At 37.5% G+C, this 27306-nt stretch overlaps 3 protein-coding genes across 3 annotated transcripts; 2 read left to right on the top strand and 1 right to left on the bottom strand.

Moving 5' to 3' along the window:
- Window positions 1-19655: 19655 nt before the first annotated feature.
- LOC113273815 (vicilin-like seed storage protein At2g18540) lies at window positions 19656-20570 on the bottom strand. Its single transcript, XM_026523442.1, has one exon. The coding sequence runs from the start codon at window positions 20568-20570 to the stop codon at window positions 19656-19658; it is 915 nt and encodes a 304-aa protein (XP_026379227.1).
- Window positions 20571-21213: 643 nt separating this feature from the next.
- LOC113273714 (UBP1-associated protein 2B-like) lies at window positions 21214-22748 on the top strand. Its single transcript, XM_026523372.1, has 2 exons — window positions 21214-21217; window positions 22009-22748. The coding sequence occupies exons 1-2, from the start codon at window positions 21214-21216 to the stop codon at window positions 22746-22748; spliced, it is 744 nt and encodes a 247-aa protein (XP_026379157.1).
- Window positions 22749-24437: 1689 nt separating this feature from the next.
- On the top strand, window positions 24438-26866 carry LOC113282092. The gene is made up of 2 exons (XM_026531028.1): window positions 24438-24845; window positions 26313-26866. Exons 1-2 carry the CDS (start codon window positions 24509-24511, stop codon window positions 26348-26350), a joined length of 375 nt encoding a protein of 124 aa, XP_026386813.1. The 5' UTR covers window positions 24438-24508; the 3' UTR covers window positions 26351-26866.
- The last annotated feature ends 440 nt before the right edge of the window (window positions 26867-27306 follow it).

Below are 27306 nucleotides of genomic sequence, written 5' to 3'. Positions count from 1 at the left end.
TTTTGTTGAAGCCGTTAAGTAAATGATGGGGGAACAACTTGTGTGTTTTGGTAGTGGAATCCAGCTGCATCTTACTTTGTCGGTCCATGTGTTGGGACACTAGGAGGAGGATTAATAGCATTCACCAGCCGGAATACATGAAGATGTTTTTCTGGATGGTTGTAGATATTGAAAAGGCCATTAATCATCCTGGCTTCCGATACATGTGCTCGCAAAGTAAAGATGCATCACCTTGTTTCCTCGATCTACCAAAACACACAAGTTCTTCCGATACCATTTACTTTACGGCTTTCATGAAATCTAAAAAGAAAGTAAATGCTAGTTAAGAACTTGTTTGTTTTGATAGAGGCCACAAAATAACTGCGACGTTGATAAGTATTCTAGCTAAGTTAATGGAACTAGAAAATCGGAATGGGATGGGCTTGATAATTTTCGTACACCGGGGTTAAGCCTAAGGTTCACACATTCAGAGGCGACGCTCTGTATTTCCGATTGTCGCTTAAAACTTTATTCTCAGTTTGGTACATAGATTTAAAGTAACGTATGTTTTCTACGTGTATGGGGAGTGGATACTGGGTCTATGTAATGTATAGGGACGGATTCAAGTAAAATAAATATTTGATTCGTACGTTTACATGGTTGGAAGATAAGATCAAACCAGTTGGAGAGAGCCGACGAACAAAATCAATGGCTACACTGTTTTTGGCATTCTTGCAATTCTTAAGCAAAATGGGTAAAAGCCACATAAAATCCTGCTCTTGTAAAGTTGCAATCATGATTGTTTAGTGTTTACTAATACTAGACCTTTACTTGTTCTGGTGAAGTGGGTGACCGAGGGATCAAATCATGTACGCACGGCACGTCCCTAACATGCTATGACATGCTAGAGTATCTAGACATAATGCTGGCGGCACAAGGTCAATCAACATCATCTGACAGCCATACATTTAATTAATGTGAAAATACTTTATCCACCGTATGCCTGTTTCAAAGCCTTGGAAATGATGATTATTAACACCTAAAATGGATTAATATCATAGGCCACACTGGCTGTCTAATGCAGTAATGGTTGATGAGTCCAATCACCGCCCCTGTCAAATCAATGCATGCAAAGCATTTTTTGATCCGTTTACTCTTTCTCACATATGGCATAAATTTATTGACACTAAAGACCTCAAAAGCCCCCAAAATTTATTTCAGAGAGATGAATATGTGGATCTCGTAAGTCGTAAGTTGTAGCATGCAATGGACTTTATTTGGCACCCGGCAATGAAACGGTGCACTTCAACCCATGCGTCAGTATTAGATAAACTCTACAAAAAATCTCAAAGCACTGCTTTTCTACTTCATTTCCAACTTTTCATTGACCCACCACTATCCATGGCTAACAAACGAAGAGCAGAAGATGAAGAGCATACACAGCCAGAAGAAGAGTTAACAAAACTTCTTGAATCATTTACTAAAGATCAATTAATCGATATTATTCGTTCAGTTTCAACAGAGAACACAAAAATCATTGAAGAAATTCGTAAGCGAGCAGATCAAAATCCATCTCATCCTAGAAAATCTACTCTTAAAGCTTCAAAAGAGCCACTCAAAAAGATTGGAAATCGGATGACTGCTTCTTATTCAGCTTCTTCTGATCAACAGCAAATGAATGTGAAGAAAAATGATGCAGAGAGGAAAATCTTTGTAGGCAATGTGAGTTCACAATCTGAAATTACTGCTGAAAAACTGCACAAGTTCTTTTCGAAGTTTGGGGAAATTGAACGAGGTCCGTTAGGATTTGATAAAGACACTGGGAAGCCGAAAGGGTATGCTTTGTTTATATATAAAACTGTTGAAGGAGCAAGAAAGGCTTTAGAAAAACCAACCAAGAATTTTAATGGACATACACTGCATTGTGCAATATCTACCGGTGGCAGTAGTAGTGGTGGTAATAAGCAGAAATCTGCTTCTGGTTCAAATGAAAGCTTAACCTTGATGAATGAAGGGTGTGATTCAGCTGCAACGGCACCTTCAAATATACAACCAAGAGCAGGAGCTTCCGAAATGAGGAAATCTGCAGCTTGTGATAATCCACAAAGTTGTCAACTAAATACTTCACACAAGATTGGACCGTCTAGGAAGGCTCCTGCTAAGAAACCTGCATTGGCGTGGCCAGGAGTATGTGTATGTGCGGCTTGTTTCGGTTTTTACCTTAAAATTTGTATGTTGTTTATCTTGTGTCTGGTAGGTGTGTTGTTTCTTTTATCCAAGGTTTTTTGATTGCATATGGAGTAATTTGTGCTTAGTTTTAACCTCTATGAGCAAGTTATTTTTTTGGTAGCGTCTTGCTCTTGCCTTTTGGTGTTAGTCTTATCACTGTCTACGAATCTTTTTCTCATATGTCCACCAAAATGATAGATTTCATTTGATTAATTAAGTTGGTTATAGCTGCCAAAACAGTTTGGAAATACTAGAGATTTACATGATCAAAATAAATATGAAATTGGTTTACAAGAGAAATGATTCAGATGATCTAATATATCAACTCTTAAATGACTTTAGGAGCACTTAGAAATAGGATCATAACACCATACCGCCAACAAAGTCGATTTGTGGATCACAATTTTCGTAAAATTTACACCCAGTGCTTATAATTACGATACATTTGAGAACTTTACAACCAGTTTCCGTTAACACGATTTCGCCTGTTAGATAGATATATTCAATGGTCGTAGAAAACCAAATGCGAAATAACCAAGTGAAAAAATAAGGACCATTTTAAAGATTTTTACTAGTGGTATTCTGTTGAAGATTGATATAGGTTGAATTCATATTTAGGCCGGCCGCAGTGTGATAAACCTATTCCTATTAGGTTGGTTGGTTCATTCCCCTATTGTGATTATGTTATAATATAAAATCGGCAAAGAGTAGTTGGTTCTTGATTCCATCAGAAATGTTTTGGTTAATTTTCGGAGGGAGTATTTTTACAGCAACAAGCTTTGAAAACATGGCACTTTTGCTGCCTCATAACACCAGTTATTATCAGCAGATTCCTTGGGTCTGAACTTCATTGTTGAAAATAACTCTTCACTTCCAAGTTTTCTCGTCTCTTGCTTTGAATTACAAAATGGCGAGTAATTATGTTTGAGCTTCTTTAGCAGAATTCCTGCTTGGCTTCATAACACTTTTCTTCAATGGCTCATTTGCTGCTATTTTCTTCATTTTGTTGAAAGGAAAAAATGAGCCATTTGGGAAAAGTGTTACGAAGAAGAGAAGCTTGGACATATCGAATTTGTAAGATTCGAAGTAAGAGATGAAAAAAATTAGAGGAGAAAAAACAAGAGAGGAGCTTCTGAAATGAGGAAATTAATCAGCTTGTGAGAATTCAGCAAATTGTCAACTAAATACTTAGCACCAGGATTGGACCATTTGGACATGGTCATGCATTGGCACGGCAAGGAGTATGTGTTGCTTGTTTCGTTTACTACATTAAATATTTTCATGTTGTTTATCTTGTGCCTGGTATGTGCGTTGTTTTTTTTATCTGGAGTTTTCTGATCGTGTATACTTTGTTTTTAGTTTGAACCCCCATATGGGTAAATTCTTCTTTTTTGGGTAGAATGTCTTGGTCCTGACTCCTATCTTGTGGTGTTAGTCCTTTTCACCATCCCATCTTTCTATTGAACTGTCATTTAAGTTAATTATAGCAGCCAAGAACTAAACATTTTAATTTATACAATGGACATGGGAACAAATAACGTTGCTCATTTAGACCTTTCATCCATGCATGACTAGCAACAAACATTCAAATGCCTATAGCACTTAAATTCGGAAATACTACTAGCTGTTTGTAGACTTCTAGGTGAATTTGATTTACATGATATTTATAGGCTTTGAAAACTAAAAAAATAAGAACCTTGATTATAACATAATCATTCAAGATGATCTAATATCTCTATCACAGTATCACCCAGCAAACCGTAGTATATTTCTGCGACATAATCATCATCATTGAGATTAGAACTAAATGAAGTAATGTTTATTTTCCCACATTACACAACCTTTGCTTCTTCCTTTTCTTTTTTTTCCTCCGATATCAAAATCAAACGTGAGTTGCAACTGAGCAATAAGTGGCAAGATATGTGGTTAGTATCTAAAATAAGTGGCAAGATATTTTGTCGAGCAAAACAAATTAAGTGGCAAGATATGTTAAGCAAATCCGTAAAAAGATACTAAAACAAGATAACAAAATATTACTAAGCCAGTAAGTGGTTAGAAGACATGAGGTGTCGAACAGGGGAGTCCTCTCTCATCATATCAAACCTACTCCTTAAGAGGTTGGTTGGTTCATGCCTCTGTTGTGTTTTTGTTACTACATAAATTCGGCAAAGAGCAGTTGGTTCTTAATTCCATCAGAAATGTTTTGGTTAATACTTTATAACAACAACAGAAGAACAAGCGATCGAGAAAGCATGGAACTTCTAGGATCAAAATATCCCACAAGACATTTGTTAGTGTGGGGATGCAACCATCTTAGCATGCGAGAACGTAGCACACGTGCGAGAGAAGTTTGCACAAATATAAGGCAGAAGCTAGCACAAGAATAAGACAAGATGAGCTGTACTCCACTACATGTGAGCGGTTATCCACTATGTAAATACCTATATAAAGAGAAAAGCAGGAGAGAAAGTAATATGACAAGAGAGGATACATTTTAGGAGAGGACACATAATGTAGAGAGTGAAAATAGAATTGTTAGTATTATTATCTTTATCTTCTTCCTCTATCAATCTAGAGCTCCAAATACTCATTAATGGAGTCTCAATTGTAATCCATATGTAATTTCTACAATCATAGTGAAACCTAACCCCGTGGATGTAGATCAAATTGATCGATCCACGTAAATCTTGCGTCCTAATTTATATTTCCATTATCTTTATCTTTATTTTCATATCATATAAGTTTAGATCTAGAAATCATAATCATGATAGTACAAGGGGTGTGTTGTAGGATTTCCTACAACTACAGAACTTTTGCAGCCACGTAACTCTGGTTTTTAATCAGCATAACCCTTGGGGACTTAACTTCAATCTCTCTCAAGCCTGAAACCTACACTAGTTCTATTTTTCTTCCAAGTTTGGGGAAATTGAACGAAGTCTATTAGGATTCGGTTTCGTACGTTAAAATTTTCATGTCGTTTACCTTGTGCCTGGTAGGTGAATTGTTTCTTTTATCCAGAGTTTTCTACTCGTGTGTACAGTGTTTTTAGTTTTTACCTCTATGAGCCTTCTTGTATTTTTGGTAGAATGTCTTGGTCATGTGTTGTGGTGTTAGTCTTTTTCACTATCTATTGAACTGTCATTTAAGTTGATTATAACAGCCAAATACTAAATACTTCAGCACAAATGAAGCTGCATCCTCGTTTTCTGTTTATGTAGTGGACACAGAAACAAGTAACATTGCCCATTTATGCCTTTCATCCATGCATGGCTAGCAACCTAACATTCAAATGCCTGAAGCACTTAATTTTGGATGATACTGCATTTCCTTAGTCTACCAAATGGAACACAACTGTATCTTTTTGGTTGATTAGTAGTGTAGTTGTAAGATTTCTTACAACTACACTCCACTATAACTAGTTCAATCTCTAGGTGATCATTATGAATTCTTGATTTTATTAACAAAAGATTAGGAATGTTTACAAAATAGATTCAAGTATTACAATAATTCTCCTTGAAACCTAAATTCACTTTTTCTCTCTTCGTATCTCTTTACCAAGACTTGTCCTAGAATCCTCTCAGAAACAACGACTCTCTCCTTTATATAGGATTTTACATAGTGGATGACAGCTAAGAATCCCATTATTTTCGGGATCATTATACGACATATTCGCTCATATACAATCGCTCATCTTCGCATAACATACTTCTTCGCATAATTCTTCACACTTTACTCGTGACTTGCTGACATCATCTGGTGCATCATCTTAACTTTGCTATGTTCGACTTCCTTCGCTTAGGTTATATTCTTTACTTCGCATAGTTATTAACGTGTGCGATATTTAACTCCTACATTTTCCTTTTCTCATATCACTTATTCTTCAGAGTGAGCGATATGAGAAGTTCTCCTCTTGCAAATCGCACATGCTTTTCTTTTTTTCATTTTACTTTGCCGACAATTTTCCATATTTCAAACTCCCCTTATGTACGTGTGTCCTTTTAACCACTCATCTTTTGACACGTCTCTTTTAACCGTAAGTTTTTATCCGTTCATTTCTTCGCATTAATGAGTAAATCTTGAAAAACGGGTCGCTCTTTCCTATATATTCTCTTCTATCTTACTCCTTTTATCTCCTTCATTCTTCTTCACCTTCTCTGCAAATTCATATTCTTCATTCCCATTCTTTAATAGCTCCTGCTGGTAAAAAGATGGAGATCGAATTTAACAAAGTGAAAACTGACTTCAATCAGAGGGGTTACAAACTCTCTCTTCCTTCTTCATGTAATTTCCCATCCAAACTTAATCTTGATCTAATGAAATCTGAGCAATGGAATAACCGAAGAATCATCGTTTCGTTAGGTCAACTTCAATTCTTACCAATTCTTTATATAATCCTGAGATTCCTCTTTTCTATAGAATTCTTGCTGATGAGAGATTCACACGAGGAATATTTCAGTTGAGTGGTGATGTTATCAGGATACCATTAGAGTATGCTCGTCGCGCAGCTGGTCTTGGAAATTCTTATCCTGATGAAGTGCGAAAAGAGGATCATCGCTATAAAATTATAGATCCTGCTGAGTATACTCTTGATAATTTCTTTAAGAATTATTAGTCGCTATTATGAAGAGTAATGTGACTAAGTGGGCTGTTCACATAAGGAGAGTAGATGGTATCGCTGAAGATGAAAAGATTATGCGAGACGTTGATTGGAATTCAAATTCTAATCGCGCTGCTCGCAGATCCAATGACTCAAGTTGGATTAATTGCCCTGTTATCTTGGAAGGGCCCTTTATATCTGGTAGATCTATGGATGGTTCTGACGATCCTCTGCCCAAAGATTTCCCTCTTTACCATCCTTGGGAATTTAAATTACTCGAAAATGAGGAAAATAAAGTAGCGGTATGTAATCCTCTTAATCCAATTTGTAAATTCTCGTAACTTTCCTTCTTATATCTTATTTCTTCTCTTTCGCAGGATGCCAAAAAGGTCAGTACATCGCGTAAAATACCATCTTCGCAGAATAAGGAAGTAAGAAACACACTTTATATTTTTAACAATATTGTTGCCTCTGTTTCTTATCTTAATTATTCGCGTAGGTGAATCCTTTGAACGACAAGACTTTAGGCAAAAGCATTAGAACTCCTAAGAAACGTGCGTCAAAATCTGTACCCAAGAACACCTCGTCAAAAGATGAGGTCTCTAGGAAGCGTGCGAGGTATGATTCTTCTTCAAGTTCAGAATCTTCTGATAGAGATACCTTTGCTTCTGAGGAAGTGGTATCGATTGATTCATATCGGAAGAAGTTGTCTGAACTTTTTTCTGGAGATGCTCTCGCTACTCTTGGGGATGATGAAACGGATCGTGCCTTCAAGATGCTCCCAAGGATCTGTACTGCTTCTGATTGGGGGGATCGATCCCTTCGCGGAGCTGCCTCTGCGATAAATCCAGATTTTCAGTTCGCGATGAATGGCTTGGTAATGTTCTGCCATATTTGCCTTTTATCTCTTCCTTATTTTTATTTTTTTTACTTATAACGCTTTTATTTTCCCAGAGTGCCCGCATATCTTATGCGATTTCTTTGGATAATGAAAGAAAACTTCGCAGATTGCAAGATGAGAATGCCACATTAAAACAAGAGAAGTCTATTCTGTCGGATACAAATGCGATTCTTACAGTCGAGAATGCAAAACTTATAAATGAGCATTTAACTAATTCTCAATTGGTTATCCAAACTCGAGAAAGAAACAAGGAACTCATTGGTATGTAACTTATATTTTCTCACTCTTTTCCTTTTATGCGATCGTTCGCACTTCTTACTTTATTGTTTTCGCAGACCTGTATAACCTTTCAGATGAAGAGGCTAATCTTCCCGATGCTGAAACTCTTTTAGAACACCTCAATTCCTCTTTAAGTAATTACCCTACCCGAGGATTTGAAAACCTTAACTTGGAAGAATTAAGATTAAAATATACTACCCTTAGAGAACGCCATAAAAATGCATTATCCGCTGCGAATAATTTTAAACGACGTTTTTACGAGGAGAAAAAAGCAGTTCAAATATTGGAGGCGAAGAAGAACGATCTTATTACTGAAAAAGATGAAATCGCTCTTAGGGGTGCGAAAGCACTAGAACAATTTCAAGAATCCATTATTGAGGTTAAGATAGAACGTGATTCAGCTTGTCGTGAGAGAGACATTCTTATTGAGGAAAAAAATTTAATTCGATCTCAACTCCTTATAGAAAGTGAAGCTGAGTTCAACTGGGCTGCTAGAGTTCAGAACGATGCTACAAATAATCTAGGTGTAAATTGTAGTCTTCATACTGAGCATTCTACACTGGTTGCAGACATTATTTCCAATTATGAAGGTAATCTGTTGTTCTTTGATCTTCATTCATATTTTTTTAAGAATAATTGTCTGTTATCTTAACTCTTTTGTTAATGCTTCGCAGAGAAAGAGAAGGAATATCAAAAGAGAATTTCAGAGCTAGAAACTCGCTTGGCTGCTAAGGAAGAAGAATCATCTGCTCGTAATTCAAAGCATCAACAACTGAAGCAGAATTGGTTTAACTTAGTCTAGAACAACAGTAATGATGCTAATAGTTCTCGTGAGGCTGCTTTTAAAAGAGTTTGTCTAGAGAATGGTATTCCTTTGTCGAAATACAACTTTCCAGCGATTCCTGAAAATGTACACATTCCTGATATCCAAGTTACTAATGGAGAAAAGATTCTGAAGAAGAAATTAGTGATTCTGAGTCTGGAGAAATGAAGAAGATGAAAGTTGATTGCTTCTTCTTGTTTTAATATACTTGTAAATTCTTGTAAATTCAGTTTTCATCTTTTTAATATGATTCTTCTTTCCTTCGCTTCATATTCATGACTTCTTCATATGCATGTGAGACTTATCAAAATGAGGCAAATAACACTTCCTTTGCATTCCCATTCTTGCCTCTTGTTATTTGGCAGATTTTGGTAAACCAAAAATTAATTTGGCACCAAGAATTTTTCTTGGTGCGAACATTATAATTAATTTATTTTCTTATATTATCTAGGATGTCTTATTTTTGCCTTCCTATGTAAAGGTCTTATGTTGCCTCTGTTTATGTGCGACGAGATCGCAGGTGGTCTTTACATCATGATGTATTGACCCATTGATCTCTTCTTATCATTTTCTTGTACTATTTCCTCTTCAGGTTAATTCGCGTAAATACCACAATTCTTAATACTCGTATGAGTTAAAAGTCTTGTGATATTTACGACTTTTGACACAATTCAGCTCCCTAATGGAGGGTGCCGTCCTTATCTTCCCCCTGGCTGCCCCTTCAAGGAAGCTTACCTCTATCTGGTTAAGATTATGGCTCTTCCCATCTGGCTTTTCAACAACCAGTTGATTTCGCAATCTCGCATACACTACCTATATGGTCTATGGCAGCAAGATCGCACCCTAAGTGGGGTATCTTCGGACCGAGTGCATCATAGTCAGGACTTGTCAAGAGTGGCAGGGTACGCTCCAGACGTCCCGGGAACTCTTGACTCAACCGTGTACCTCGGCGCCATGATCGAGTTTCTGCACTCCTTGGGAGAGCCTTTCTCACCTTAGGCTCTCAATTTAAGATTTCTATCTTAAACTGAAATTTTAAGGTATCTCTCCCGGATGGGCATTATCGTTTTATTCTCACCCCAAATCTCCACAATTCAAGTTCCGGGGTCGGTGTAGCCTTCCCTTGAGTCATGCCTTCTAGGTATTTCCAATTATGACGTGCGATAGGTCTTACTATTTTTCCTCTTGCATATGAGCGAATTAGGGTGCACGACATATTTGGATTCCTAACCAATCTGATAATAAATATCATTTTTTGTAGCCTTTTATAAAGGTCTTATTATAAAGATTTCTCTTTGTGTTATCTTATTATGGATTTACCATATGAAACTAAAGTTTCTCATTCCAATCTGTTAACTCGTACAACTCTAGTACATAGATGTTTTTATTGAATCACCTTGCTCAAAGAAAATCATACACATTCATTCTACGCATTTGTCTTCTTCACTTTTGAATCTTCGTAAATTCACATATGTTTATAACCATTCAATTGGTATTGTGCGAAAGTCGTTGTGCCTTCCACCTTTTGATATTTTGTCTCCACCTAGCTTCTCTCTCTTGTTGCTATTCATCTTCATTTTTTTGTTATCCATTTCTGTTGCTGCCGTTATTGATTTCTTCTACTATTTTGTCTCCACCTAGTTTGTTTCTCTTCCTCATGATGATTCTTGATTTTAAACATTCCCATCTAATAAATTCCAGCACTTCGCATACTTGTTTCTCAACTTTGTACACCACATCAAACATCAACCATTAATCTCTCTGCTCTCTGACTATCTGCTGCATACCTTTTCCAATTCCTTCTCTTGGATTCTCTTGCTTCACATCTATCAACATCAATTTCTTGACAATTTTTGCTTTCAACTGTGTCCCCTCTTATAATTCCAACACCCTGAGATAAAGGAAACTTGATGCACTGATGAAATGTTGATGCAACAACGAGTGTACCATGCAGCCATGGTCTTCAAATGAGAGCATTATATGGTGATTCAACATCCACTACAAAGAATGTGATATCTGTTGGTAAGCTTTGTAGAAGAATTCGCATAGTCACCTCCCCTTTTGGTTTGTTCGCAGAACAATTAAAACCATAGATTTTGTATGTTGAAGGGATCAACTCATCATCTCTTCCACCCATTGTTTTATATGTGTGATAAAATAGAATATCCACAGAACTTCCAGTGTCTATAAGAATTCTATTTATCGCCCAGGTGTTTTTCTCATTTTCTTCCTCATCTTCTTCTAACGGTTTTGGATTAATTCACAATCTAACCACCAATGGGCACTCATGTGATGCTTTTCTTTCTGGTATTTCATCTGCGCTGAACGAGATTTTCTTCCTTTGCCAGTCCTTCAAAGATGATATTTTTGCCAGGTTGAAAATTTCCCTTCCTTCAGCATCTCTTGCATATACTCGACTTAAGACATTATCATGAAAATCTTCTATGTTTTTGAACGAATGTATGATCGAGTTACAATATAGATTCTTTGCCTTCGCTCCCACTTCAATAACAAATGTATTCCTGTCCTCCTTTGCATATTTATTTCCTTGAGGTGGTGGTGGTGGTAAATTTCTTGGCTGATTCAGTAAGAAATGGTCCAACTTCCCTTGCTCGATCATTCGCAATATAATCTTCCTCACATTTCTGCAATTGCTTGTTATGTGACCGTGGAATCTATGATAGACACAAAATTCTTTACTCCTCCTCCCTGGTGGTGGATCTTCGCCTTCATTATGTGGTTCTGTAATATCATCCATTAGGAGAGCATCTTCCCATACTTTATCCACTGTAGTGTTCAACTTTGACAGATTTACTTGTTCCCACACTATTCTTCCATCTTTCTTGTTATAATATATTTTCTGTCCTGCAGAGCTTCCTGGTTGAATTGTATCAGTACCTCCATATTTTTTAAGTTTCTTGTCTATGTACTCTTTATCAAACTCTGCTTGATCTGCACTGCCCATAACCACTAACTTTTGTTACATTTCCGCATTACTCCTTCCTTGATTACCCTGCGATGTACTCGCAACAACATTTGTGAGCCTCGGAAGTAAACTTGTATTTCCACCTTTCGAATCAGATATTGCAACTGGGTAAGATTCCATGTCTCTTTGCTTTTCTTCGAGGGCTATATATTCTTCTTGAAATTCGCGCAGTTCCGACATTGTGATTGTATCCTTTACTCTGAAAATTTGGGTATATAATAGGTCTGTTGCAAAGAGAGCATTAATGAATGCGAGAATAAGATGTCGCTCATCCACCCGTCTTCCCATATCACTACACATTGTTCTCCAACGACCGTTAGATGACGCAAACTCTCATTTGTTCTTCTGCGAAGTCCGAATGCAGTCTCAATACCTGGTCTTGATAGATTATTACTTATGTATTGTCCCAAAAAGACATTTTGTAGATGATGAAATGAACCAATGGATTCTATAGGTAGGCCTTCAAACCATTTCAAAGCTTCTCCTGCTAGACTTGCAGCAAAATATTTGCACATTACTGCATCATAATTTTCCCACTGCAATAAACATCTAGAATAAGCTTTCACATGTTGTATCGTGATGAGTGCTAAAAAGTGCATATTTATATATATTTTTCTTGGCATTTAACTCATCTTTTGTGCTCTAATTCTCCATTTTTAACCCATATTCTGTATTTTCATTATTTTCAAGAATAAATCTTTTTATTAATTAATTTTGCATTTTTAGGTACTAAATAAAGCATGGTTATCTCACGGAGCGAAAAGAGCAAAGGAACGGTAAAGACTCCCGCTAGGAGGAAGCGAAGAATGATGTTTGCAAGATCCGGATCAACGAGTAGTGGGCTTGAAGAGGAAGAATTGTTCTTAAAGAAGATATGGGCTTGGCATACCCAAGGCCCAAAACCCTTACCCAAATCCATTTCCATTATCCATACCCATTTCCATGAGAGCCGTCAGATTGGATCCATCTTGTCATCCAACGGTCGCCTCATCATTGTGCATCAAAATCCGAAGCTCCTGTCAAACACCATAGTACCTAACTCCATCTGAAGCCGTCAGTTTTGTTGTATCTCATAATCCAACGGTCGCTACATACCTCTCCATCGTAGCCGTTCGATTCAATCTATATGGGATCATCCAACGCTCTTTACTTGCTGTTCATCAAAGTTCGCTACACCCGATTCACACCCTAGCATCCAAAACCATCGACTTCACCCAAACAAGTTATTCTTACCCAAATATTTTTTCCCCAAAAACTCTCTTCTTCCCCCGACAGTTGCAGTCGAGCTCTGCTCCTGCCTCTCTTCCATGTCCACTGCCACCCTGCCATCGCCACTTCCTCCACTGTCACCAAACACCACCTACACGCCGTAGCTACCTCCCCTACCTCTATAGCCATCTAACTCATTGATTTTTCACCACTGAAACCCTAGGTGATAAATCAATAAATTAGGTGAGGCTATAAGACGCAATTGAAGACATGGAGAGGAGCAGAGAAGAGAGAATAGGCATGGGTCGACATCAATTCAGGGATTAGGTGAGTGGACTTTTCAATTCAAAAATTAGGGTTTGCAAGTTAGGGTTTCGAAATTTGGGGATATTTTGTAAAACTATAAAAGGCAACTGATGTGTGATGTAAAGGCTTATGCTGGGTTAGCAGCCAGTGTCCAGAACTGTTATGTTCTGTTAATGTTTTTTTTTTGAGTCTCTTCAATTTGTGTTGTTTCATGCATTGTTCCTGTTTAATCATGTATGTGTTCTGTTCAAATTGTTGTTCATGTTAAGCTGCTGTTAATGTGATGTTTGTTCCTTCATTGTTCATCTTTTGTTCATTATTTATGTTTTCCTGTTCTCTAATGTTCTTGTTATGTATGTTCTAAACCTCAGATGCTAGGACTAGATGAAACCATGAATCAATAAGATAGTCTTCATCATGTGCAGCTCATGTCCAATGTTGTTAAGCCCTTAGACTAGTTGTACTTTAATCAGACAATTAGTACTTTGGTAACTATTTTAGCTGTGAGTAGAATATCCCTTAGGTTAATGGTGGATTCAACATCCTAGTGTTCTTTCATCTCTCTTGTTTTGTCAACTGTTAGCTTCTCAAATGTTAGGATTAGTTTACTGTTGTGTGTCAATGCTAGGTTAGAGCCTTAGAGCATTGAGTTGATTGAGCAGTGGGGAGAAACTAGTGCTCACTAGTGACTGTGAGCAAGCTGGTTCTCTTCCCACTCTAGATGAATGCCTAAAGCCATTGCCTTGGCTTTGCTTTTTTTTTTTCCTTCCTTTTTTTTACTTCACTGTCTTCTTCACACCCCTGCCCTTGGCTTAGGCCTTGGTTCCATTGTTCTTTGTTTAGTTTCATTGTTCTGTCACTTTTCCTCATTCCTTCACTGCCACTGTTTTACTTTCACTTGTCCTTCATTTTGTTTGCTATTTTCTCCTGCTACTTCAACTTCTCCCTTGCTGCTGCCTCCTGCATCTGAGTTTCTGCAGCTGTTGCTGCCACTCCACTTCTCTTGCCATGTGCTACAGCCACTGCTGCTGCTGCAACTGAGCTTGGCTCACAGCACAAGCCCAGTCCAGTCATTACAAAAGCCCACTGTTCTTCTGTTCAAGCCTAAGGCCCAGCCAACTAAACCCAGTTCACTCTTAAGGTTCAAAAGCCAAAGGCCCAGTTCATTCCCAAAGAACTCAAAGGCCCAAAGCAATTCATCAAAGCCAACTGAATCCAAAACCATTCCAAAACCAAAGCCAAGCCCACTGTGCCTAGAAGTTACCAAAGCCCAATAGCAAATTAAAGCCCAAAATAGCTAAACACTACAAAACACACCCAGTCTCTGTGGATCGACCTGTACTTGCACGAGCTACAACTGATGACCGTGCACTTGCGGTATTACTGTAGGCCCGTTTCATTTCGCTTCAATTTTATACGTTTTCCCGGGCCCACCAACTTTTTGGCGCCGCTGCCGGGGATTGGTGCTGTGTTTTTCGTGTAGTTTTATTAGCTATTTTTGCATTTCACTGCATAGCATTTGCATCTGCATCTGCTTCACTTCATTTGCTGTTGGACCTGCTGTTCTGAACCAGTTTTTCCTCTGCTGGGACGCCACCAAGGAAAAGAACCAAAGCCCAACTGGGTTTTTGCAACAATATCAGAGCAGCTGGGCTGTGCTTAAAAGGTAACCCATTTAAGAGAACCCGAATTGTGGGCTTCCAATTTTTAATTCTGGGCTTGTAATATTAAAGCCAATTTTTGGGTTTTTTATTTTCTGTTGGGTTTGTAATTAATTTTTGTGGGCTTGTTTGTTTAATTTGTGGGCTTGTTTAAATTCTTTCATTGGACTTGTATTTTGGACTCTGGGTTTAAACCCAGCTGAGCTTGTAACCGATTGTGGGCTTGTTTCCACTCAAGAGTGGACCTCGAAACCAAAGTTTTAAAACAAACGTCGGGCCTTAACCAACTGGGCCAAATTAAACTTTCAAAATTAAAACTTAGTGTTTCGTGGGTCGCAGCCTTCCTCCCATTCCATTAGAGGACCAACAGTGGGCTTGCTCCCAATTTCAAAAACCAAAAATTTCTCCCATAAAAACCAAAGTTTTCCAAATGTTTCCCTAAAAAACCAAAATTTTTCTTTTTCCCATCAAAGCCAAATGTCTCCCAACAAAACCAAATTTTTCCCAAAAAATCCAAACCCATTAAAACCAAATATTTTTCCCAAAAAGTCAAATCCCATTAAAAACCAAATTTTCTTGTAGATAATGTGTTAGTTAAAATTCCTTTTGTATATATTTTGTGCTCATCCATTGTGACTCCGAATATGTTGGAGTTTTGCCTTGGATAACGGAGTTTTAATTCTGCTTTCGCCGAAATCGGGTATTCTCTCTCCTTTTACTCTACTCAGCATGTCCCTTTCCATATGTTGCATTCTAATTCTTTCCATATTTTTAAACATTGAGGACAATGTTTAGTTTAGGTTTGGGGGTATAGAGTAGATACCACGATAATATGCTATAATTGAAATCAAACTCCATCTTTTTGAAAAAGTTGAAAAATTCCAAAAAAATTGAAAAATCAAAATTAAAAATTAAAAAATTAAAAAAATCATAAAAATGGAGCTCATTTACCTTGAAATGTTGACTCTTGTGCAAATATGTAATTATTAGGAGTCTTAGTCTAGATATTTAGGCACCCTGATTCTAGCACAATTCACATAGTGATAAGAAATTTGCACGCGCACGATCTACCAATACATGTTTGGCCTCGATCTTCAAGGTGTTTGATAGGAAGTTACGATTGCCAATCACTTTAGAATACTGAACGAAACTTGACTAGCTTGTTCTTTGGTTGGTTGGGATAGAAGGTGGAGGTTACATTAAGAAAGACAACCATCGAATTTAACTGGGTGCATCAAAAAGGGCTACCTCTTGCAAAGTGTCATGTAATTTTTGTTTCCTTTTGTATATGTATCAAAACTGTTTCCTTATCAAAAAAAAAAAAAAAAAAAAACGATGTATATATTCAGAAAAAAAAAAAAAAAAAAAAAAAAAAAAAAAAAAAAAAAAAAAAAAAAATCATGTATTTTTCAATTCCATTCTCTCTTGTTCCAAAAATAAAAGAGAATAGTCAATGTAAATAAGAGTCATGTAAAGAGTCATCTTTTGTGTTTTATTGTAATAAGCAAGGAGGGTGTATGCCATTGATGTACAACGCGAGTAATTGTGAAATACCTCCAACTCATTCACAATTCTCGTAAAGTCCGGACAGCTAGCTAGATTTCGACCTTGGTTCTTAGCCTGAGAAACTATCTCTTGGTGATTAGTAGTCATAACTTCAGATCTTTCTTTACACATGTGTAGATACACTTTACACTCTTATCACATGTCCTTTTTTTGTTATAAGTGCTAGGATTGTGCCTCGATAGCTAGATTGACATCTCCATTTTGCTGTGAGCTTAACTGACTTGCACATGTCACATTTGATGGAATCTGAGCTTATATTTTGACCTAGAACTTTGTAGGTACGTTCTAAGCAAACCTTCACGAGACTTCAACTCGTCCACTAGGGACACTTAGTGGTTTAAAAGGCTTAGTGCATACGCTAAATGCATTCGAGAGACCAGCGACAGTGGTATAGGTAGGATTTCCTTAGTTTTGTTTTACTTGAGGACAAGTAAAATTCAGGTTTGGGGGTATTTGATGAGTGCTAAAAAGTGCATATTTATATATATTTTTCTTGGCATTTAACTCATCTTTTGTGCTCTAATTCTCCATTTTTAACCCATATTCTGTATTTTCATTGTTTTCAAGAATAAATCTTTTTATTAATTAATTTTGCATTTTTAGGTACTAAATAAAGCATGGTTATCTCACGGAGCGAAACGAGCAAAGGAACGGCAAAGACTCCCGCTAGGAGGAAACGAAGAATGATGTTTGCAAGAGCCGGATCAACGAGAAGTGGGCTTGAAGAGGAAGAATTGTTCTTAAAGAAGATATGGGCTTGGCATACCCAAGGCCCAAAACCCTTACCCAAATCCATTTCCATTATCCATACCCATTTCCATGAGAGCCGTCAGATTGGATCCATCTTGTCATCCAACGGTCGCCCCATCATTGTGCATCAAAATCCGAAGCTCCTGTCAAACACCATAGTACCTAACTCCATCTGAAGCCGTCAGTTTTGTTGTATCTCATAATCCAACGGTCGCTACATACCTCTCCATCGTAGCCGTTCGATTCAATCTATATGGGATCATCCAACGCTCTTTACTTGCTGTTCATCAAAGTTCGCTACACCCGCTTCACACCCTAGCATCCAAAACCATCGACTTCACCCAAACAAGTTCTTCTTCCCCAAATCTTTTTTCCCCCAAAACTCTCTTCTTCCCCCGACAGTTGCAGTCGAGCTCTGCTCCTGCCTCTCTTCCATGTCCACTGCCACCCTGCCATCGCCACTTCCTCCACTGTCACCAAACACCACCTACACGCCGTAGCTACCTCCCCTACCTCTATAGCCATCTAACTCATTGATTTTTCACCACTGAAACCCTAGGTGATAAATCAATAAATTAGGTGAGGCTATAAGACGCAATTGAAGACATGGAGAGGAGCAGAGAAGAGAGAATAGGCATGGGTCGACATCAATTCAGGGATTAGGTGAGTGGACTTTTCAATTCAAAAATTAGGGTTTGCAAGTTAGGGTTTCGAAATTTGGGGATATTTTGTAAAACTATAAAAGGCAACTGATGTGTGATGTAAAGGCTTATGCTGGGTTAGCAGCCAGTGTCCAGAACTGTTATGTTCTGTTAATGTTTTTTTTTTGAGTCTCTTCAATTTGTGCTGTTTCATGCATTGTTCCTGTTTAACCATGTATGTGTTCTGTTCAAATTGTTGTTCATGTTAAGCTGCTGTTAATGTGATGTTTGTGATGTTTGTTCCTTCATTGTTCATCTTTTGTTCATTATTTATGTTTTCCTGTTCTCTAATGTTCTTGTTATGTATGTTCTAAACCTCAGATGCTAGGACTAGATGAAACCATGAATCAATAAGATAGTCTTCATCATGTGCAGCTCATGTCCAATGTTGTTAAGCCCTTAGACTAGTTGTACTTTAATCAGACAATTAGTACTTTGGTAACTATTTTAGCTGTGAGTAGAATATCCCTTAGGTTAATGGTGGATTCAACATCCTAGTGTTCTTTCATCTCTCTTGTTTTGTCAACTGTTAGCTTCTCAAATGTTAGGATTAGTTTACTGTTGTGTGTCAATGCTAGGTTAGAGCCTTAGAGCATTGAGTTGATTGAGCAGTGGGGAGAAACTAGTGCTCACTAGTGACTGTGAGCAAGCTGGTTCTCTTCCCACTCTAGATGAATGCCTAAAGCCATTGCCTTGGCTTTGCTTTTTTTTTTCCCTTCCTTTTTTTTTACTTCACTGTCTTCTTCACACCCCTGCCCTTGGCTTAGGCCTTGGTTTACTTCCATTGTTCTTGTTTAGTTTCATTGCACTGTCACTTTTCCTCATTCCTTCACTGCCACTGTTTTACTTTCACTTGTCCTTCATTTTGTTTGCTATTTTCTCCTGCTACTTCAACTTCTCCCTTGCTGCTGCCTCCTGCATCTGAGTTTCTGCAGCTGTTGCTGCCACTCCACTTCTCTTGCCATGTGCTACAGCCACTGCTGCTGCTGCAACTGAGCTTGGCTCACAGCACAAGCCCAGTCCAGTCATTACAAAAGCCCATTGTTCTTCTGTTCAAGCCTAAGGCCCAGCCAACTAAACCTAGTTCACTCTTAAGGTTCAAAAGCCAAAGGCCCAGTTCATTCCCAAAGAACTCAAAGGCCCAAAGCAATTCATCAAAGCCAACTGAATCCAAGACCATTCCAAAACCAAAGCCAAGCCCACTGTGCCTAGAAGTTACCAAAGCCCAATAGCAAATTAAAGCCCAAAATAGCTAAACACTACAAAACACACCCAGTCTCTGTGGATCGACCCGTACTTGCACGAGCTACAACTGACGACCGTGCACTTGCGGTATTACTGTAGGCCCGTTTCATTTCGCTTCAATTTTATACGTTTTCATATCGCACATGCGCTTCCGTCAAATATACTTGTAAATGCCGGTAAACTGCACTTAGATGGTATCAGTGCTCTTTGAATTTCTTTTGTAAATGGAGTTTTTCCAGCTTCCTCCACTGCTTCCTCTAGTTGTCTTCTTCCATCATTTCTCTTTGTAGTCATCATTTCTCTTAATTCTGCCATCTCCTTAAGAATTTCTTCGCTTAATGATTGATCTAAATCCTCTCGCATGGGTCTTTTTAATCTTGCTTGTCTCAATCTATTCTCATGATTGTTTTGACGTATTGCCTCTTATATCTCCTGTTGTTCAGTTTTCTCTCTTCTTCGCCTACGCCTTTCAGTATTTGCTTCAATTTGTACTCTATCGTGTCTTTCTTCATTGCCTGTGCGATCATATCGATGTCTTAATATTTCTCTTTCTTGTGGTATAACTCGACCCTCATCTATTTCTTCTATACGATGACGCTCGCGTCCCCTTATTCGATTATCAATATGACGCAATCCGCTTTGTAATTCTCTTTCTTCGAATTCTTCCCTTCTTCTCTGTCTATCTCTCGCACGTGCAATCTCTCGCTCGCGCTCATATTTGTCTCTCAACATTTCTCTACCATGTAATATCATTTGTCCTTGTCTTGGATCCTCTTCTTTCCTTTCACAATTAGTATTTGCACGACGAAGAAGTTCGCGTGGGTGTTCATATCGATTAGTTGCTGAGTCAATTATACATCTCCTTTTCCTTTGATCTTCCAAATTTTTATCTTCTTGCGAGTTTTCTTCAATGACTTCCATATGTTGCCTTCGCCTATCATTTCTTCGATTAGATTGGCTATGTCGGGAAGAACTCCTATTGGATCTTGATCTTGAGCGTGTAGCACTCCTTGACCTTTGTTCTTGTAATCTAAGATTCTCTTCTCGTAAATCATCATTTTGACGGATTAAATTCGCACGCCCCTCTTCTTCTCTCTTTCTTTCAATTATTAATTTTTGCCTAAGCTCTGCAATCGTCATATTTCCTTCACACGCTGTAATTGGTTCTTCGTTCCCAATTCTCTGTCCTTCATCTGTAGAATTCGTCATCGCAGTATGGAAACTCACTCTATCATAATCTATATCATTATTCTGTCCTTGTTCTCGCTGAGATCCAATTGGAATTTCTGTTCTTTGATGTTCTTCCATTCTTTCCTCTTGTTGCTCAAGATTTGTCATTCGTCTTCATTCAGCAAGTCCGTGACTTCTTCTAGTTGTCATTCCTTGTTCAACAACAGACTCGATCCTTACCATTTCTAAATTTTTAGATCTCACTTTTTTCCTTCAAGTCTATGATATACTATGAGGAATTAGCATCCAGAGCTGTTTTCTAGCGCCAAAAATGTAGTTCTAATCTTACAACTACACTCCACTATAACTAGTTCAATCTCTAGGTGATCATTATGAATTCTTGATTTTATTAACAAAAGATTAGGAATGTTTACAAAATAGATTCAAGTATTACAACAATTCTACTTGAAACCTAAACTCACTTTCTCTCTCTTCGTATCTCTTTACCAAGACTTGTCCTAGAATCCTCTCAGAAACAACGACTATCTCCTTTATATAGGATTTTACATAGTGGATGACAGCTAAGAATCCCATTATTTTCGGGATCATTATGCGACATATTCGCTCATATACAATCATTCATCTTTGCATAACATACTTCTTCGCATAATTCTTCACACTTTACTCGTGACTTTGCTGACATCATCTGGTGCGTCATCTTAACTTTGCTATGTGCGACTTCCTTCGCTTAGGTTATATTCTTTACTTCGCGTAGTTATTAACGTGTGCGATATTTAACTCCTACGAGTAGATGGGTAACTAGATTTGCAACATTTGGTGTTGTGTTGATATTTTGGTTGTGTTGTGTTGTTGCAACTTTATAAAGCTGAAAATGAAGGATATATAACTCCAAGGAACCAACCAACCACTCTATTTCCTAGTCACAGAGCATTTTGCATTTATTCTCTTCTGTTTCATTTTCTTTACAGTAAAACTAAATATGGACCGTGAAACTGTTTTCCTTAAAAGACTTTTGAGTGTAAATCACAAGTTCCTGTGAGAATATCAATTCCAAGACAAAAATAACAACTGAACTGAACCAACATCGACTTAAAGTAAACACTGTACCGCGTAACTCAGAAGTTTCCTTGTGTTCCTTACCGCGTTATAGTAGAGATTGCTTAATTAAACCTACTTACATTTTTGCCATTTCTGTGAAGATGGATAACTTTGATTACATACCTTTTATTAATGTGAAATCATTTCATTTAAAAATGATTTTGCTAGTTTTTTCCACTATAAAAATTTCATTTCAAATCTATAGAACACCCAAAATCAGCTCATACCCAGATTGTCAGATTATCATTTTTCACTCCATTCTTTTCCCACAACTCCAAACTTCTGCTTTAACTTCATCAATCAATGGCCATGAAACAAAGGGTTGAGGATGAAGTAGATACAGAACCAGAAATGGATCCAGAAACAGAGGAGGAAGAGGAAAGAGAAACAGAGGAGGAGGAGGAGGAGGAAGAAGAAGATATAACAAAACTTCTTGAACCATTTAGTAAAAAACAACTGATTGATGTAATCCGTTCAATATCAACAGAGAACAGAGAAATCATTCAAGAAATTCGTAAACGAGCTGATCAAGATCCGGCACATTGTGACTTGTTTGTTCATGGATTAGATTGGGAAACAACATCAGATCAACTCAATGGGATCTTCTCAACTTATGGTGATATCATACAATGTAAAATTGTTGTTGACAGAAACACAGGTAAATCGAAAGGGTATGGTTTCATACTATACAAACATCGAAAATCTGTTTCCAAAGTTTTGAAAGAACCTCTAAAAAAGATCGGCAATCGAATGGTGACTTGTCGGTTAGCTTCAAATCAACCACTGCAGAGGAAAATATTTGTAGGTAATGTGGACTCTGAGATTTCGAGTACGAGATTACACTCGTTTTTTTCCCAGTACGGGGAAATCGAAGATGGTCCATTGGGGTCTGATGTGAACACTGGGAAATTTAGAGGGTATGCCATGTTTATATATAAAACTGTTCAAGGAGCAAGAAGGGCTGTGGAAGAACCAGTTAAGAGGTTTGATGGATACATGTTGTATTGTCAAATGGCTACTGATCAAAGGCAAAAATTGAGTCATGGAGTTTGTGGGTTCCCATGTGTTGGTGTTAGTGCTGGTTTTAATACTCAAAATGGTGCTGTGCAACCTTACGTTCAGGGGATTTTCAGTGGTGCAGCGCAACATGTTCAACCTCTGTTTGCTTCCGGTGGTCAGAATCCAGCTCCTATAATGAACCCCGCTTTCAAGAATCCACAGTCATGATGAACCAAATTCTTCATACAAGATTGCACCCTCTGGGGATGGTCCTGCTGAGAGACGTGGTTTGGGTCATCATTATCTTAAGAAACTTGGCTTGTTTATCATGTTTGTTGTGGGTTTATTTTTTCTTTTAGCCATTGTTCTCTGAAAATCATGTAGATGCTTACTATCCAGTGCTGACGTTTTGGTTTTAGGTTTAGAATCCAGAGCGCAGTTACTGGTGTCGCTTTAGACTATTAGGATGTAGTTTTAGGTGGTTATGAATATGTTCTATGTTCTAACACATTGTTATCTTCCCATGTTTTTGTCATTGGAGCTTTTCCTTGTTCCGTTTTTTCTTGCAACTGAATCGAGCTGCTGGCAGCGTTTCAAGCGAGCTTGCAAATTCTAGATGACTAGACCCAAGGGGCTTTGGATTTCTATTGTTGGTCAGCAAACGAATGTGTAAAGAAAAGTTTTGATATTTTGGCGTTTTACATTTATCTTCTTCTAAGGTAAAAAGTAAATATGGACCACGAAACTGATTGCAGCTTTAAAAGACTACTGGTGTAATATATTTGTCAATTCCAAGGCAAATATAACAACTGAAACCAATAGCGACTTAAACCAACTTGCTGCATGTCAGTAATGGATTCTTTCTCTTCCATCATGTCAATTTTACCGCGTGCATTGCCATTTACTTGACATGGTTTAATTAATTAATTAATTAGATGTTTGTAACCATACTGCACGCAAGTGGACTATAGTTTTCTTAAACACGATCACTGTGAAAACTTTACACCCTGGTTGGTTGGACGGGTAATCCTAAAGATAAACTATTTATAGTGTTTTGATAAATATTTTTTGAAACAATTTCTAGAAGTCAAAAACCAAAAAATTGGTTTGGGTGTTCAATAATGACTTCGGATACACACATCTAAAAGTAACTTTTCAACCTTTCAAAGTCAAAAATCAATAATGCCTTCTGGTGATGGACATAGCCCAGGCGATCACCCTGCTGTTACCATGAGTAGGTAGTTTAGTTGAGCATCATGTCTTTTTCTTCTATAAAAAAAAAAAAAGTCAAAAATCAAGAAATTTGTTTCAGTGTAGAAGGACTTATATAAGCAAAAAAGTGACTTTTAATGAAATAAAATATCTTTTTTTTTTATCCAAACATGTTATAAAGTTTCAAAACAATTTTTAGAAATAAAAAAGCCAATTTTTGTATGAATTGGAGTTAAATATTTTTACTTTTGATTCATGCTTCTGATTTCTACTGTTACTTATTAGTATCCAAACGTGTTAAAAAATCTCAGAACGACTTCGGAAAATAAAAAATCAGACTTTTTGTGACTTCTCCTACTTGAGAAGCAGAAACAATACTGCTTATCCGAACGCCCCTATTAGTACAAGGAAAAATAAAAGGCAATGCACAAAGTCCCGGACGCTATGGCACAGTCTGGCTTGTTCTAGATCCTAGCCAAATGAACAAGAGTCCAGGGATAATAATGACCTGACTATAGACTTTGACTAGATAACCTCTTGGAAGGTTGGGGCACCATCCATGTGACTCACCAAAGACTACCCTGGTCCAGTGGTATGTTAGCCGTTAACACCAAACACATCTAACGAATGAAATCGTCTCATACATAAACAAAACCCTAGAATCTTTGTAGGCCACCCCAAAATTCTCATTTCAACATCCCCAAATCCAAATATTCCTTTACTTCCAAAATTTTAATTCCTCTGGAAAACTCCAAACTTTTGCCCAAACTTCATCAATGGCGAAGAAACGAAGAGCAGAAGAATACTATGAAGAAGAAGACACAAAATCAGAAATAGATTCACAAGAACAAGAAGCAAAATTAGAAGAAGATTTGGTTAAACTTCTTGAACAAATTAGTAAACAACAATTAATCGAAATCATTCGTTCAGTTTCATCAGAAAACAAGAAATTTACTGAAGAAATTCATAAACTAGCTACTGAAGCCTTAAAAGAACAAACAAAAATGACTGCTTGTATTTTAGCTTCTCCTCCTGAAGAACCTCAGCAGCAAATGATGATTGTGAAGAGAAATTCATCTCGAGAGGACAAAGTACAGAGGAAGATCTTTGTAGGTAATGTGATTCCTCAACCTGAAATTACTGGTCTAAAATTATATAAGTTTTTTTTCTAAATATGGAGAAATTGAAGAAGGTCCACATGGATTTGATAAAAAGACTGGGAAACCAATCGGATTTGCGATTTTTGTGTATAAAACTGTTGAAGGAGCAAGGAAGGCTTTGGAAAACCCAATTAAGAAATTTTATGGGCATCCCCTGTATTGTGAAAGAGTTAATGGTGCTACTGGTAGTAGGAATAAGCAGAAATCTGGGTTTGATAGTCCTAGAAATTTACCCCCGAAGAATAATGAGTGTAATAGTGTAGGTAGTAGTCCTCAAATTGGGGTTATTGGTCGTCGGGGTTTTATGGATCAGGGGGATATTAATGGTGGTAGTGGTATTACTAAGCTAAAATCTGGTCCTAGTAGAAATTCACCCCTTGGTGTAGGTAGTAGTAGTCCAAGAGCTGGTGCTGGTGCTAGGTTTGATGCGCAAAATGAGATTAAGGGTCGTCGTATTTTTCTGGATCAGGGGGATATCAATGGTGGTAGTGGTACTAATAAGGTAAAATCTGGTTCTAATGGTCGTAGAATGTTACCCTTGAAGAATGATGCGCCTAATCATGGTGGTAATAGTCCACAAGCTGGTGTTGGGTTTAGTGCTCAAAATGGGGTTGTGGGTCGTCGGTTTTTGGTGGATCGGTGGGATAGTAATAGTTTTTTTGATCGGCAATGGGATAGTAATAGTGGTGCACAACTGTATGGTTGAGGGAAGGAACCAATTCAACGTCGTCAATTAGATGCTTCATGCCAGATTAGACCATCTGGGTATGATAAGGCTAAGCGACCTACATTGGCACGAGCAGGAGCTTCTGTTGCGTGTATGGGACATTATCTTGAAAAACTCGTATTATTTATCTTGTGTCTGCTGGGTGTGTTGTTTCTTCTGTCCGCAGTTATATAGATCATGATTTTGCTCATTAGTCTTTACTTGGTTTTACTTGTCTGGAATTCAAAACTTTAGTTGTACATTTTTCTATAACAAAGTAGGATTTTAAGCCATGAGAGCTTGGGGAATTGGGGGTCTTCAAATGCTTTCTTTATGTTCTAGAAAAGCTATTTTCTGGTTTATGTCCTATGAAGTCCTTAGCAGGTTTTCCCTGCAGCTGAACTACACTAATCATGCTAATCTATTAGGTTTTTGAGACATTAAGCAATGGACTTCTGTCTTATGCCCTTGATGCTTTAGTATTTAGTAAATGTCGATATTGTTTTTCTCTGCTGCATTATTGGAAATGACTTTTAACTTTACCTGTTTGATTTCCGGTCACCTCTTTGTGTTATCCAACCCCATTTTCTGTTTTCCCAGTCATTCAAATTATGGTACTGATTTTTTAAACTTCATGCTGCCGACATTTTTGGGTTAATTTTCACAGCATATGCCCTGCTCTTGCTCTACTTGTGTTTGAATTTTGTATCACAGAATGCATCTGGTATCAAGGTTCCGAATTCTCCTTCTGAAATTTCTGCAAGAATTGTCCATCTGAAAATTCTGCAAGAAGAGAAGCCTGAATACTGTATCAAGTTGGATAGTGGTGATCTTGGTATCACTAACTTGAGCATTGAGGAGAATGCTTTTAGGTAAGGTAAGTAGTTGTAGTTGTTTTCTTTGACACTTTCTTGATATCTTCCTGCAGTAATTACGGTTGTACTCTTGAATATTTTAATTAGTACTAGATATATCAAAATGTTTATATATTTCTTTTTGCAATTTACACTCGTAATCGATATACACCCTTTTAATTTGTTATCAATGTCTTATCTTTTGCTGGTACTGTAGATATTGGAAGACTGAAAAGATCATTCCATTGTTATGTCGGTTCTATGTATTTGATGTTTTTTTTACATTGGTTATGTTTTTGGTCTATATAATCATATACACCATACTAAACGGTATCCCAATGGTACTTGTCCCCTCCTGTTGATTTTTTTATTTTATCCCTGTTCTATCTTCTGTGAAGTCGTTTACGGGTTTTTCTGCAGCTGAACTACACTAATCGCGCCTTTTAGGTGTTTGATTAAAGTTTTTGAGACATTAAGCAATAGAACTGTCTTGCACTCTAGCTGCCTGCTTTAGTATTCAGTAATTGATGATATTCTTTTTCTCTGCTGCACATTGTTGGAAATGATTTTGAACTTTACTTGTTCGAGAGGAAGGGGTGTTTAGGTCTGTTTCCTTTGTTAAGTGATACTATAACTTATGGACTGGGCAGAAGACTGCGGCAGCTTAACCATATCACCCTACACGGCTCTGGAACCTAGATTCATTTATAGTTGGGTCCTTTTTTTTTTTTTTTTTTTTTTTTCATGGCTGAGTTGGTTGGCTCATGCCTAAATACTGTTTTTTCCCTGATAAAAGAGTGAAACAACCTAAAATATTTCAGTTTTCCCTCTTCTCCATTTCCTTGTATTCTGTG

This window comes from Papaver somniferum, chromosome 1, assembly GCF_003573695.1.
Source record: "Papaver somniferum cultivar HN1 chromosome 1, ASM357369v1, whole genome shotgun sequence".
Lineage (NCBI taxonomy): Eukaryota > Viridiplantae > Streptophyta > Magnoliopsida > Ranunculales > Papaveraceae > Papaver > Papaver somniferum.
This window is presented reverse-complemented; position numbering and strand designations above follow the sequence as displayed.